The sequence below is a fragment of the Syngnathus typhle genome, linkage group LG1, assembly GCF_033458585.1.
Source record: "Syngnathus typhle isolate RoL2023-S1 ecotype Sweden linkage group LG1, RoL_Styp_1.0, whole genome shotgun sequence".
In the NCBI taxonomy this organism is placed as follows: Eukaryota; Metazoa; Chordata; class Actinopteri; order Syngnathiformes; family Syngnathidae; genus Syngnathus; species Syngnathus typhle.
In genome coordinates, this window is record NC_083738.1 from 22,839,655 (window position 1) to 22,855,084 (window position 15,430).

General features: G+C 46.7%; 1 protein-coding gene across 8 annotated transcripts; it reads left to right on the forward strand.

The window, feature by feature from the left end:
• LOC133159455 (EH domain-binding protein 1-like protein 1) lies at positions 1-15,386 on the forward strand. Of its 8 annotated transcripts, none has more exons than XM_061286462.1 (31): positions 20-444; positions 2,211-2,268; positions 2,355-2,450; positions 2,531-2,584; positions 2,651-2,829; positions 2,922-3,067; positions 3,350-3,547; positions 3,705-3,857; positions 3,948-4,079; positions 4,174-4,317; positions 4,652-4,828; positions 4,944-5,003; positions 5,074-5,158; positions 5,575-5,913; positions 5,985-8,189; positions 8,267-8,326; positions 8,641-9,876; positions 9,974-10,144; positions 10,234-10,653; positions 10,788-12,182; positions 12,290-12,386; positions 12,463-12,629; positions 12,737-12,785; positions 12,868-13,359; positions 13,422-13,461; positions 13,524-13,567; positions 13,635-13,746; positions 13,824-13,923; positions 14,000-14,073; positions 14,178-14,292; positions 14,360-15,386. In XM_061286462.1, the coding sequence occupies exons 1-31, from the start codon at positions 341-343 to the stop codon at positions 14,451-14,453; spliced, it is 8,796 nt and encodes a 2,931-aa protein (XP_061142446.1). In that variant the 5' UTR covers positions 20-340; the 3' UTR covers positions 14,454-15,386. The 8 variants fall into 8 exon arrangements, with proteins under 8 accessions (XP_061142499.1, XP_061142504.1, XP_061142490.1 ...); XM_061286480.1 differs by having other exon boundaries at positions 5,608-5,913; XM_061286471.1 differs by having other exon boundaries at positions 3,708-3,857.
• The last annotated feature ends 44 nt before the right edge of the window (positions 15,387-15,430 follow it).

Genomic DNA, 15,430 nt, shown 5'->3' on the forward strand with positions numbered 1-15,430 from the left:
CACGAGAGCATAATGTCAAATGTTTCTCGTTGGTCCCTGCGTTGGATGTGCAGCACATAATAACAAAGGAATGAGCTTTTATTTTGGCACATGCGTTTTGTTTTGTAAAAACTACGCGCGGCTTCTTGGCCACTTCCGGTTTGTCCTAGTTTTTGCAACCTGACGTGAGGTCGCGGGTAGACAGTCCGGTCGGACGCGGAGACGAGTGCGAGTGGTCGTCTCGCGATCCACGCAGGTGGTCGTCAAGACAGGTGCTCCGTCATCCCCCGGGGGAGAGAAAGGGTCGCAGAGACCAAGCTCGCCACCCTACCCGGGGCCTATTTGGCACAATTAGTAAAAGATGACTTCGGTTTGGAAGCGACTTCAGCGTGTAGGAAAGAGGGCGTCCAAGTTTCAATTCGCCGCTTCCTTCTCCCAACTGGTGCTGGAAAGCTCAAGTAAATGGTGAGTGTTCACACTTGAAACATCTTTGACGGATTCACGCACGTGAGGTATTTAATACCGTTGTCACTGACACCGACATTAGAGGTTTGAAATTGAGCCTATTTTACGTCCGCTGCCATTTGTTTTGACTTGTTTTGGAGACGACTACACGCCCCTTCACTTCCGGGACATGTTAATGCTAATCGAGGCGGAGCGCGAGCCTGAGGCACATCGACACGATATCAGTAATCAAGACTATTTCAGAACCGATACGTTTTTATAGTTAGTTGCAGCATTGTATAATAGCTAGGTTTCCCGATATGGTAATGTCTTTTTAATGAAATATAATAATAATAATAATAATAATAATAATAATAACTGTGACTCATTAGCATATGATCACGTGACAATTTGTCGCAGTCTGATGGCGATTCTAACCAAGGGAACGGACTGCTTGTAAACTTGGACTAACGTTTGCACCGTGTAAACAGTTTTTATTTCAATCGTTGTCAGAGTGTAGACATGAAGTACTTCATAAAATAAAATCGTGAAATTAGAAAACAATTAAGGTAGAATATGTATCGTGCCCTGACCTAATGTCCTGTAAGTAGGTCAATATTTTTATTATGGAACAGTCGGACATTAACAAAACGATTTATTGAAACAATGTTTGTATTTGTGAAAGAAGTGTGCTCACGGAATACATTTTATTGAATCCTACCAGGAAGAACTTTTTATTTTTATTTTTTATTTGTCAGTGACTGTTAAAGCATTGTTTTAAAACTCTAGATGTGATGTAAGGGAGTAAGGTTTTGTTTGTCTGCTATTTGTTCTGAACAAGATTTTATTCTGATGATTAAGAATTTTCTGTTTACCAAACCAACTTACCCAAATTCTGCTCTGCGTTGTAAGTAGACAATTAGAATTTAGACATATATTTGGCAGTACAGTATTATTCTTAGTATCAGCAGTATGGGATCTTTATTTACTTGTAATCCAATGGATGGCAAATGTTGCATCGTCATGCACCCACCGCTACCAAATGCTGTGCAGCAGGTGTTGAATGTCTTAAATCCCTGCAAGGTTCAGAGTCTATTTCGAGTAAAGTTATGGAGTGACGCATGCGTATAAGCACGCAAACATTGTTGCTCTGCCTTCTTCCCTTGCAACAGTCACAGGTTTTGCCCCTGGCCGGTTGAGAAATGCTTCCTCGGTCATCTCTCGGTCACAGAATAACCCATCCATCCATCCATTTTCTGTACCGCATAGTCCCCACTGGGGTCGCGGGCGTGCTGGAGCCTATCCCAGCCGTCATCGGGCAGTAGGCGGGGGACACCCTGAACCGGTTGCCAGCCAATCGCAGGGCACACAGAGACAAACAACCATTTGCACTCGCACTCACACCTAGGGACAATTTGGAGTGATCAATCGGCCTACCAAGCATGTTTTTGGGATGTGGGAGGAAACCGGAGTGCCCGGAGAAAACCCACGCGGGCCCGGGGAGAACATGCAAACTCCACACAGGGAGGGCCGGAGGTGGAATCGAACCCGCACCCTCCTAACTGTGAGGCGGACGTGCTACCCAAGTGCGCCACCGAGCCGCCACAGAATAACCCATCTAGGATTAAAAACAAACTGAAAGGCTTATAATGGCTTTACAATAGTTCTCTTTAATGGAGACTAATGTTGACGACTCCCTCTTGCGCCACCCTGTGGTCGGAGAGCGGACCCACGTGCACACGTTTATGTATATAATGTGCGTAATGTCTGCCAATGTGTTTATCCAGGCAACCAGATAAACTAAGAGTCGTGTGGATCAGAAGAAGCAGACGTCACAGCACAAAGGTGACAACGGAACTGTGTGGTAGAAAGGGACATCTGGCTGTGAATTCAAGGTGGGGGAAAAAAACGTGTTTGATATCAATTTGCAGCTCCACAGTTGGCAGCCAGGGATTCAGAATCCCTACAGAGGTCTGGTACTCTGGCAAGTCCCCGAGAGTTTGGCCGTTACCGTGACCCTCTACAAGGTGCGATTAGGAAGATGAGCCTCCGGTACCTTGGCCGGATTGTACCACTGAGCCATCCACGTAATTTCCTCTGTCAACAGGAGACGACTGCAGAGGAGTTTGAGGACAAAGATTGGACTTTTGTCATTGAAAATGTAAGTCTTCATTCAGAGTTGATCCTCTCCGCTTGACTTGAGCTTCTCGGTCTCTGGGCATGTCAGGAGACGAAGGGGCGGAGGAAGGTGTTGGCCTCAGCTGACATCAATATGAAGAAATATGCCAGCGCCACGCCGGCGCAGTACGACCTGACGCTCAAGTTGAAACCTCTGTCGGTGAAAGTGAAAGAGGCCACGCTCAAGCTCAACTTGTCCTGCGTCTTCCTCAAGGAGGGAAAAGCCACGTCAGTAGCGCCTCTTCAGCAACACCACTCGTGTTATGCCGAATGCCGCATTGTTTTTTTTGTTGTTCATTTTTTACCTCGACATTTTACAGTGATGAGGACATGCAGAGTTTGGCCAGTCTCATGAGTTTCAAGCAGAGCGACATTGGCAATCTGGACGATTTTAACGACAGCGACGACGAAGTCTGGGAAGAAAAGAGGTCGAGCTTCGGATCGGGACAAGCTACGCCTGCCACCGGTAAAACGCGCGCAGGCATCTTCCACAACAAGGAACGTGAAGAGAGCTTCAGAGACGACTTTTGTTCCCTCAGTCATCTTTCACTTCACATTTCTGTCTCGACCTTTCCTTTTGGTGTTTCGCAGCCCTGGAGCACTCTACGGCAAACAAACGCGCCCTGGCTCAGAGGCCTGCATCTGCTCCCTAACTTAAAAAAAATCCATTCCCATAATCTGACCTCAGCTCATGTGCACGTTTCACTTCAATTATGCTCCACTCTTCTTTTCTCTCCCTTTCACCCAGCAACCACAGAGATGGATTGCAAAAGGTCCTCGGGCATTTGCGCTTCCATCTCTGCTCCATCTTTGCCTGTTCTTCCCGAACCCCATCACCCGCCCGCCCCTCAGACCCAGCGTTCCCTCTATGCCTACTCACCGCCAGCTTTCATACGAGCTCACCCTCCGGCACTTCCTAAAATTTTCCAGCCAGGTTCTGGATCAGGTATCGCTCGAGAGACCAGAACGTTTTGTATAGATTCCTTGAACGAAAGGGGTTTTAGGCGTCGAAGCATTTAGAGCATGACTGCAGCCGTTCGTCTTGGGTTGTGAGGTTGAATAATGCAAAGGCCTAGCTTCTGTCCCACTAAAACTCTGCTCAGCAGCAGCTCCAAGGCCTCACAGCATCCACGGCAACTCTCCCACTGAAGGAGCTGTTCCGCCTCTCCCCACCTTCAGTTCTTCGAAAGCCCTTTGTCATTCACCCCCTGATCCCTCTTCTGTCCCTTCCGCCTTAACGATTCGCTCGCCCACAGGTACAAACCACAGGCAAATGTTCTCTCCTCGTCTTTTTGTTCCCCAAACCGCTGACTCCCAAAGTTTGTCTCGGTTCCTTCCTTTATTAGTTTCTGTCGGCTGCTCCTCCTCCTCAGTTCTTCCTTTTCCCCCGCACGCAACTGCTCCCAAGAAGCCTCAAGGGGCGGAGGCCGGCTCAACGCTGACCCGACCCACCAGTCTGCCCTCTGCCCCCGAGACAGGTACAAGGACTGTAGGCCACAGGAATGTTTTCAGCCCCCCCCCCCCCCCCGCCCGCATTTCTGTTAGTTTTTGTCTATTCTTCTCTTTGCCCAGCTTCCTGGCAGAGCGAATGGAGGCCTCCTAAATTTCAAGCCCCTCTCGCACAGACCGCCCTCTCTCCAGACTTCCTACACCTGCCTGTAGATGATCCCGGCCGGCCTTCTGTGGCGCACAAGAGACAAAGAGTAGACCTGCCATGTAATGCTGCTTGAGAGTTGTTTTTACAGTTCTAATCTAAATCTGTTAAGTAGTTCCTAGTCAAAATTCCATTGTTGTTAGAGGGGTCAAATCCAGGTCCAGAGAGTGGAACCCCTGCCACGATTTGGCTTTAGCCACAAGTGCTTCTAATCAACTCAACCAGCAGGTAAACAAGCTAGCTCCAGGGAGCTAGCGGAGCTAGCCTGTTTACCTCGGCAATGTCTAATAAGCATGCAGGTTGTGCAAATACGCTTTGAGTTCAGAGCCCTGAAATTCCTTCCCTTTATTTCCCTTCTTTCTTCCTGTCTTTCCGCCACACAATCCTTGTTGTCAGCTTCCTCCTGCACGCCCATGGGCCCTCATTCCCAGAAAAAACACGAACGCGCTTACGGGCTCGCACCAGCCACTGTCACCGACACCCACCCGTGTCCCTTCGTAGGTCCTTTCTCTTCTGTTCCTCATCCTCAGACTCCTTTACCCCACATTGACTCTCTCAGTGCCCAAAGAGCAGGTATCTTGTTGAATTCTCACAGCAGGAAAAATGTCTTTGCCCTTGTGTTGATAGCGTAGCAACAGTTTAATATGGACTTTGAATTTCCTATGTTGATCTGTTTCCTTCCCTGTAGAAATACAAAGGCAGTTGAGCACACTGAGTGAAGAGGAGCAGCAGTGTACAACACCTACAAGTGAGCATTTGTGCAAAAAAGGTCACATTGCGTCGTCATGCCATTCCAAAAGTAATACTGTTTCATTCAGATCCTGATTCCAAAGACTGCCAGGGTTTGGCATCGGATGCTGGAGATGCATTATTTGGAGTCAAAGTTGTCAAGGCATCAGCTGGGTGAGTAAAAGATTGCCTCGGTCCTGGTACGCATTGTTAACTCATTCACTGTCAAACTAGGTTATAAAAAAAACAAAAAACATGGACGTTTGACTTCAATGCCAGCAAATGTATTTATTTGTTTATTCATTTATTTAAATTTAAGGAACATCCGTAAAAAAACAAATGTATATACGCCGAATTATATGTATATATATATATATATATATACACGTATATATATATACACGTATATATATATATATGTATATATATGGAATGCCTTCATTGCACGAATGGATTAACTGTGGTTCATTTAAATAGCGTTCTTGCAAAGATGGCAGCCTCGCAATAATGACTACAATAAACGTCAGCCTCAGGTTGTCTCTCGGCATATACCATCCTCATTGGTGGACTTGTATTTGTTTGTCCTCTAGACCTGAGAGTATGGCCTCTCTTCTGCCCTTTAGCCCCAGAACGCCTTCAGCACAAGATCTCGAGTATTTTGAGATCCCCAAAGCACAAATGGATCATTCAGACTCAAGGCTTGCAAGGACGTCTCTTGTCAAACCTCAAAGCCACTTGTCAAAAATGTCCATTCGATTAGGAAGTCAAGTTACCAAAACAAAGCCTGGTGAGGCTGTGGCCAAGTTTTTGGGTGGTCCCCATCATACCTCCTTAAATTCTCAGACCCGTACATTGCACTTTCCTCAAATGACCACGGACACAACAAGTAAAGGGGAGATAGAAAGTGGGCATAGAAAAGAAGCTTTAAGGTAAGTGACTTGTGAACTTTGGAACTCAAGCTGTAGTTTTTCTGATCTTTTGCAAATCCCTACTCCTTCAGAAATGAGCACAAGACTTCCTCAGTGACAACTGGTTTGACGGACAAGTCAGACAACAATACTTTCACGTCAAAGGTAATGAAAAAGATACCAGGTGACCATTTGGAAGACATTTCTAAGGCAAAAACATCAGAGTGGAAGCAAAAACTCAGTCCTCCTAGTTTAATGGCCATCACCGATAAGAAAATGGAACCTATTTCTTCAAGACTTGATTCCCGCTTTGGGTTTGTCCCAGGACAGCAGCCAGCAACCAACATGCTACGACAAGCTGATGACGTGTCTCCAGACAAAGACCTGTATGAAAAAAATCAAGTTCCAGAGACTCTTCCGCAAAGTACAGATAAAGCACGCCGATATACGCCGACAGTGGAATTTCCACTGTCTGGTCCCTTGTGTTCAAAAGATAGATGTCCCCAAACTATCCAAGATTTAAAAGTCAAAGTACAGCCTGGGATGACAATGAAAGAGCCAAGTATGATACAGCTCAAGTCAGCTTGTCCTCAACTTTCAAATGTTCCTGGCATTCCATCTTGTCTTCAGTCAGGTGCTCTTTCTGAACACATGAGTGCATTGTTCCAGTCATTATACATTGAAAAACTGCCCTCACCCGCATATGCGCATTTGCGTTATGTCCAGCCAAAAGCTGCGAGTGAATCACATAGTTTGACCAAAGAGATATGGCAAACATGTCCAAGGAACAAAAGTGTTCTTGGGTTTCCCTCTACGCCGTGTCAGGAAGCTCCAAGTCATTCAAACGAGGCCAGTCTTCACCCTGCATTGCCACAATCCGCAGGGATCGCAGGCATGCCGTTTAAGAAAGGTGTTGGAGGGACTACACTAGGAGACCACTGGCTAAAATTGAGCAGATCCTTATTTTGCAAACAAAAGAGACCTTATTGTGTTCTGGTTCAGGACAGTTTGGGTGAGAATGAAGACCAAGCCATGGTAACGATGCGATCTTCTTGTCCACAAAGATCTTACACTTACGGTTTACCGTCTGCTCCAAGTGAAAATGTCAACATGACTAACTTTTGGTATACGTGCCCAAGAAGAGGCAACATCATCGGTTTACCGTCTCTGGATCCAGTTTGTTCTGCGAGTGACGTTTGGAGTTTGGAGAAGCACTTGCCAAGTAGAAACGGTCACAAAGGGCCATGGGTAAAGGACAGCTTTCTGCTACAGCCGTCGCAAATGTATCCAGTTGCAACTCATCAGATGAATAATATCTTTGCGGTCGACAGCCATCCGGTTCCTAACATGGTATGCATCGTGTCCTCGTGTCCGCTGCAAGCCAGTTCACCCGGCTTCCCATCGATAGAATGTCACAAGTCAGAAGCCATTGCACCTATGGTTAATGTGCTCCCGACATGTCCGCGACATTCCAGAATTAGTGGAATCTCCTCCACATTTGTGACTGAGTCTGATAGAGCAGAATGGAAGGTTGACCCAAGGCCACTTTGGAGAAGAACCTTGGAGAAGCCAGAAAGAAAAACACTTCTGCACAAGTGCAAGATTTCTTTGAAGGAGGAAACAATTGCAGTTATGGCATCAATGTTGCCTCCATGTCCCAAAAATTCAAACGTTTACGGAATTCCCTCCAAGGCTGGTAAATGTCCGGCAGTAGAAGCCTCCATCGTGTTAAAATCCAATCTCACTTTCCCAAAGCATGGTCAAATTCCAGGCTCACCAGCAAACGATACTTCAAACAAATGTCCCAGAGAGAGTTTTGGATTTCCTTCTGCGACGCAACTCTCAGCTGTCGACGCAGAACAAGAAAAAAATGGGAGCATGGTACAGCTGCTGCCATGTTGCCCAAGGCAAACAAGCGTTGTGGGTGTGCCCTCAAAAGATCTCCCAAGCTCTGATGACAACATATTATGGGCAACGTTGACAACGTCAACACGACGCTCTCACCAAGAGAGACCAAAGACTCTCGTTCCCCTTCAACATACAATTGACGGCCTGACGAAAGAACAAGTCCAAAATATGGTAAACATTCTGCCCTCTTGTCCAATGACCGCTTCCCTCCTGGGGATGCCATCAAGTAGTTCACTCGAAAGATCATTGTCGGCAACGCCATTCCCTATTTCATATGAGTCGGACATCAAGACAGGAAATAATGTCGTGGAATCACTTTTGGAGAGAAAAGAAGGCAAATGTGGTTTAATGGCGGCAACTGAAGAAGAAGCAACTGCTTCAGAACCAGGGTGAGTTTCTTAATGTTGGCGTGATGACAAAAGTCCGATTTTATTTCCTTAAATATCCCTTTCAAATGATATTTCAGGAAAACCGATGGCGGAATACCACATTTAATCAGTGGCGACACGTTATTGTCCGACAAGAGGTGGGTTATAACAGAGGAATGGCGTGCGCTAAACACTGATGGACTGAATTCCCGTTTGCCAGAATGGATTGCGTATAGTCCGTGTTGCTTGAGATGAGGATGTTTTTGAAATGAGGAGGACTAATTTGTGGGCAGGGAATGTGTTTTGACGACAAAAGTGGCATGGCAAGCTTTGTGTGCTTTAACTTTGATTGACGCGGATGACCTGCTGGCCGAGCTGGTGGTTTTTGCTTCCTAACATATCAACCAGAACTGTCCAAAACCGCATATACTTGCTCCTTCTGGAGTTCAACTCGTATTTTCCTGCTCTGTAGAAATGAAAACGTGGTTTCACTGCAGCCTTCACTCCAAACTGAAAGTGAATCCGGCCAGCAGGTCAGTCCACGTGAGGCACCCACAGCGTTTCCTGAAACTGGCAGTCCACTCTCATCAGACATTTTGAAGTCGTCAGACACGATCCACGTCCTCCCATCCCTTCCGGCCTCCTCCAGCGTGGCCGGTTTTCCATCTTTGCTCCAAGTCGACAGCAAAGCCTGCCATGTTTTTGGAACGACCCACTGCTTATGGAATACAATTGGGTCTGAATTGATGCCAGAGAGCAGCCAAATGCAGAAAGATCTGGAAGGAGCCGTTTCTTTTCTTCGGAGTCGCCCAAAAGAATCAAACATTGGCGGTTGTCCCTCCATACAACAGCTGAGACCGACTCATGGCCTTGATGAACTCAGTATGGTTAGGTTTTTGAGCTCTTGCTCCAAAGTGTCAGGAATACCCGGGTTTGCATCCCGTAGTAATCCCAGCCAATGGACGGTCAACAAAAAGCAAGCCATTGAGCCAAGAACAGCTGAGAAGAAGCCACTGGTGATCGGAGGGTTTCAACGAGATGAGAGGACAATGAAGACAATGGCTTCTCTTGTACCATCATGTCCAAAAGAGACACTGACACCGGGCTTCGCCACTCATCCGAGGCCTACAACTGCGTATTGTGCACCAAATATTACAAGCCTTTATGCAGGTTGCCCCCGAGTTTCAAACGTGCCTGGTTTCGCGTCAGTTGATGGACGTGAAAGCCTTGGATGGATGATGGGAAATCAGTCATTGTCAAAGACTAAGGTGGCCAAGAAAGGCTTGATACTGGACATGGCCAATAAATGGAAAAACACGCCTTCTCTGGCTACTTCTTCTCCTAAAGTCTCACATGTAACGGGCATCCCATCTAATCCTCAACCCAAAGTCCCAAACATGATAAGCCTCCTTAATTTGTGCCCTGCCGTTTCTACTGTCCTTGGATTGTCCTCCGTTGAAGATAACAAGCAAGGATGGATTATTGAACTGCATTGGATGATCCACAAACCTCAGAAGAACATCAAATTAAAGATTAACCATGGGCCAGTCCTCCCGGACAAAGCAAACAATATGTGTGCCATTGTACCTTCTTGTCCAGAAGCATCCAAAATCCATGGCCTGCCTTCAGCACCTGGAAGCAAATACAACCTGGTCACTTGGTTACAGAGCACTTCAAGTCACAGCACGGAGTCTTCATCCGATAATGAGTAAGTGAAGGAACACCGCTGCATGTGTGATGCTGTGAGCTTAACATGGAACGCAAAATGCAATTTGTGGCTAACATCATTCACATTGGATCTTCAGTGTAACAAAAGCAGTTGCAGCAGACAAGAAAGACGGGCCATCGGAGACCGAGGGGTTCGCGGGCTGGGAAATACTGGAGCTCGAAGGAAAAGAGACGGAATCGTTGCCGTATGCAGAGGCGGAAGAGGCTCCTGGAATAGTACAAACTATCGTGGGCGTTCTCCATAAAGGGTAAGACTGGACCTTTAATTCCTCTGCTGCGTGTGTATCCTAGCTTTGCCTATCGGATCTCCCTGACTGGGATATCCCATTTTTCACAGTTATGAAACAGTAGCATCCATTTTGGGCCCATCTGGTTCATCTGTGTCTGAAAATGATCTTCAACCAAAGAGACCAGACCAGACTGTAATCTCTTCACAAGAAGATATGCCCGACTGTGTGGGTCTTGATTCCACCGTAGTAGACCAGGTCATCGTTTTGTCTGAGGACAATCACATGCGAGAGGATAGAGTGGTGCCGCCTGCAGACGGCGATGAGGGGTTCATGGGTTTTGCAAATATGAAGAAATGGCCGCCGCTGACCGCCGCAGACATTACGGGGATGACGATGGAAGTTCAACGTGAGGATGCTTTGCTCGGCCGGTGTGGTGCAAGTGAATGCGACTCTGCAGTGCCCTTGTCAGAAGGGAATCAAGACGCCAAACAAAATGAGGTGGAAACATCTTCCAAATTGGAACCTGGGTGAGTGTTTCTGAGGAATCAAGCACACGTTTGAAGATGAACCGATGGTCGGAGTGTCCTTGTTGTGCTGCGCGGCTGCATGGAGTGCAAAAAGGTCGGCTTCGAAATTCTGAAACCTTTTTCTTGTCCTTAAGCCCCCAACTCGCAACTGCTGATTCAACCCCTCTGCGTCCTACATTAGCTGAACCATTGGCAGATGCCAAACCAAACCCAGAGGTACAAACGGACTTTGATGATCTGCATCTTGGCGTGTTTCAAGCACATGCGCCAATCCAAATCTCTCGGCAAGAGACAACAATTCCGGCAGCTAAACAAACACGGCGGGAACCGGAGCCAGCTTCCATTTTACAACAGCCAGACCGTCACCACAATAAGCCTGGCTTGTCCGTCCTTCTTGAGTTATCGACCATCGGGTCTGGTGAGATCATTTTCCCGCAACCAGTGGAGGACCTTCCCCTCTCTTCTTGGAGTCGCAGTCCTCGAGATGGAGATGGAAGTATTGGCTCGCCACACGTGACTGTCAAACAAGAACAAATAGATAACGATGTGGAAACGAGAGATGCGTCAAGCAAACTGGTGACGGCAAAAAACAGCGTCACCGCAAAAAAACAAACACCGCCGGAAACGGTCCAACCCGTCAAACAATGTTCTCGTGAGCTTCATACAGTTTCAGACACGAAATTCCCTCAAGACACATCTTCTGGTCAAGGGACCGCATTTTGGGAAAAAAATCAACACAAAAGCATGGCGTTAAAAACAGAGCAACGCTGGAATGTTGTTGAGCAGCATGAGCCCTTGTCGATTATCCAACGGATCGATCCGCAACGCTTCCCAAAGGCCCGAGTGAGGAAATGCGCTGGGGAGGAAGGGCCCCATGCAGGAGATCAAGTCGGCCATCTTGTGGATGACAACGACAAGATATTGAAAGTACGTTTGAGGAAAAGCAGGCCCGGAGCTGACGATACCGTAACGCCACACTCAACCTTGCCCGTAGCAAAACCAAGAGTTAAGAAGCGTCTCAGCAGCTCATTCCCGGATGAAGCTGCAAATTCTCGCGCACCATCTACTTCCTCGTCGCACACGGTACCAGGCACCTCTGACCAGCAATCGAATCACCACATTGAGCAGAGCAGCCCGCCCGTTCCGCTGCCCCGAGTCAGGAAGCACCTCGACACGACTGTTTCTAAAAGCACTCCGCCCGCAAACATCTTTTGCCCGACAGAGACAGATCCATCAGAGGCTGTGGGTGTCTCCTGCGAGGTAGCAGACGATGGCTTGCCATCAGGTGTCAGCTCAGCAGAAAAAAGAGGTTCAGAAAAGCCGCCGGATGCAACGGTCACAGGTGGAACCACAACAGATTCACCTGAGCCTTCAATAAAAATGCTTGAGCCCTTTACCTCCTCGAAGACGACAACTCTGGACGACCGCTTACATGTCGGAAGCAGCGAACAGGCTGATCTAAAAAACGACGACTCAAACCGTGGATTTGGGTCTGTAGATTTTGCTGCTGGTTTTTTAGAGGAAGACGGGTAAGAATACTACTACTATTACCAGTAGTTGTTTTGGGCAGGTTATTCAGTTTCAAACCTGTACAATTTTTTGTTGATGATACTTTTCACATTGTTTTGGTTTATAGGAGCAGTACGCATGTAGAGAAAAGTCAAGCCCAAGCTGTTAGTGGCCACCAAACATTGACCCCACCAAAACCTGAAGATGCTTTGGCATCTCCAGAAGTAAGTTGATCCCAAAATGTGTATGAGCAAATTGTTACCCTGTGAGATATCTGTGATCCAAATTCCCCTGCGGTAGAATCTTTCAGGAAGTCAAAACCTGGTGACATCCAGCCAGTCTCTACTGGAGTGGTGCAAGGAGGTCACTCAAGATCACAAAGGAGTGAAGATCAGCAACTTCAACACTTCCTGGAGAAACGGCATGGCATTTTGTGCCATCTTGCATCACTTTCACCCAGAAAAGATGTAAGCTGCCACAAATGGCAGATGGCTTCACGACAATCAGCCCTATAATCAAATCCAAATTAGCATTTTGCAGAATCATAATTTTCTTTATTTCTTTTTTGTTTTAGTAATTATGAATTTTTGGACCCCTATGATATCAAGCACAACAATAAACGGGTGAAGAACATTTGATTATCATTTGATTTTTAATTTCAATATTTAATGCTGACTGTGTATTTTCTTTTTCTGGATTTGGCAGGCATTTGATGGTTTCGCTGAGCTGGGCATTTCCAGGCTGATGGAGCCTTCAGACATGGTTATGCTGACTGTGCCTGATCGCCTCATTGTCATGACATACCTCAGCCAGATTCGCGCTCATTTTATGGGCCAGGAGCTAAGTGTGCTTCATATTGAGAAAGACGCTAGCGAGTCCAGCTATGCGGTCACGGGAGACCGTGAAAGCAAAGAGGACCCCGAGGCCGCTGTTCGCTACTGTACCCAAAGGCTTCAGGAGGAGGGCATCAGTCTGGAGACCAACGGCTCGGTTAGCGCGGCCGCAGATGTAGCTCCGCTCCCCAGAAGCAAACGGGCGCAGGCGTCCGAGGCCAGTGGTGCTCAGTCACCGGTCGCCCCGCCCAGGACTCATCTGCCTGCCAAGTGTGGTTTCTCGCAGGTTAAAGACGCCGATCTGGTCAAGAAGCGCAGGTCTCAGCGGAGGAGTGCGTCTGAGGAGGATGGAGACACTTCCGTGGTAGGATTCAGACTTGACTCTTGAATTGAACTTTTTTCAAGCCACACTTTCTGTGTTTACAGGCTGTTGCGGAATTAGAAGAAAGTGGAAGTATCAGAACCGGTCAGTCTGTTTACACAACAAGTATCAAATACATTGCGCCCTATTGGTGCTTCACTTTACAGAGGCGAGAGCCAATCTGGCTGAAGTGGGAAGACGAGAAGGACAGGTCAGTTAGTGCTTCAATGGTCCACACAACTGTACAAACTATAATAAATACGCGTGTGCACAATCAGGACCCCAGCCAGTACGTGCTCAGTCAAATGGAAGCCCTGGAAGCAGAACAAAACCACATCGACACCAGAGCCGCAGTTGTGGAGAAGACACTCCGACAGCTCATGGAAACGAGTAATTCATCTCGAAACATTTTGGCAACGATTGTTTTCGACGCGATGCTTGATTCCCTGTGTGCGTTCGACTGACAGGCAGTGACAAGGTGGAGGAGGAAAGGTTGATTCAGGAATGGTTCGTGCTGGTCAATAAGAAGAATGCCTTGATTAGAAGACAGGATCATCTGCAGCTCTTGTAAGATAGCTCAAGATGTGACATGGTCGGAAGAATATGTTCAGAAATGAGCGCCCCCTCTGTATGTATTTGATAGGCTGGAGGAGCACGATTTGGAAAGAAGATTTGAGCTGTTAACCAAAGAGCTGCGAGACATAATGGCCCTTGAAGGTTTGCCCACCACAAACAAATAAAATAAAAAATGGTCTCGTTGCTGAGTTCTTGTTTTCGTTCTCCGCAACTTCACCGGAATGCTTCGGTGCTGCGCCGTTCAGAGTGGCAGAAGACGTTGGCCCACCAACAGAGGGAGCAGTTGCTGCTCAAAGAGCTGGTTTCGTTGGTAGACCAGAGGGACGAATTGGTCCACAATATGGACGCCAAGGAGAGACGGTAAGAGGAGGAGGTCACTGATAGTGTCACGACGAGTGGATAATTAAAGCCACGCTTCTGTCTCCAGCGCTCTGGAGGAGGACGCACGTCTCGAACGTGGTCTGGAGCAACGTCGGCGGAAGTACGCCAACCTGGACAAAGAGAAGTGTCTCATGCAGTGAGAGGAGAGGAGGTGTGTCACTCCACGTCCTTACCAAAGATTGATCTGTTTAATTTCAAGTCAGAATAACTGACAGTGATTTCAAAGTTTTAATGACATGGGAGTTTTAGTCATTTTAAGGCAATACGAGTTTACAAGTTCTTAATGGGAACTTTTTACCATGTGTCACTTTTTCTGACTTATCTGCCATATCTGCTATTTTGAACATTTGTATTCAATACGCTATGCGAGTCTTGATAGCGACATTTGAAACGCTTACAGAAAAAAAAAAGAAATCATATAGTCCCAAAGCCATGTTGCTGTAGTATGTGTGCAACTTGTTTGATTTTTTGACTGTGCCTTGTTACCATGGGATGGTTGTTACTGAAAAAGAAAAGGTCCCATCCCATTTTAATGTGCCTTTTTTCTGAACAAAACTTTAAAATATCATATACGTATATACTTTCAGTATATATATGTATTTAAAATGTCAGCCTCTTAAATCAGTTTAGTGCTGCAAACAATTTGGTTCCAAGTTCACTTTAATTTATTGGGGGTTCCCCCCCACTCACCTGTTTGTTTGTTTATTCTTTTTCCACTGATTGCGGCATTAAATTGGGCCATGTGGCAACATACGAATTACACAAGAGTTGTGTATTTACAGCAAAGCACTGTTATGCACATTTTCGAGTTACCCTTTAACCCAATTGCAACTGGTCGAAGCTTAAAAGGGAGATTTGATGGAATAAATTAATGGTTTGGCGGTAACCAACCGCATCACCAACTTGTAAGTAGGACTGGACCCGCTGAAGGGTTGTGGCCATACTCCGCTTTTGTTCAGAATCCCAACTGTGTGACTTTTAGGAAATTTGAGTGACACTTGTTTTCTTGTTACATTTGTCAAGTTTGCAATGCACTGAATGTCTTGCTGCATTAAATATTATTGTGACGTGAAGATGTTTTTGAGTTTCCTTTGTCCAGAATGGTGGATTTGTTTGG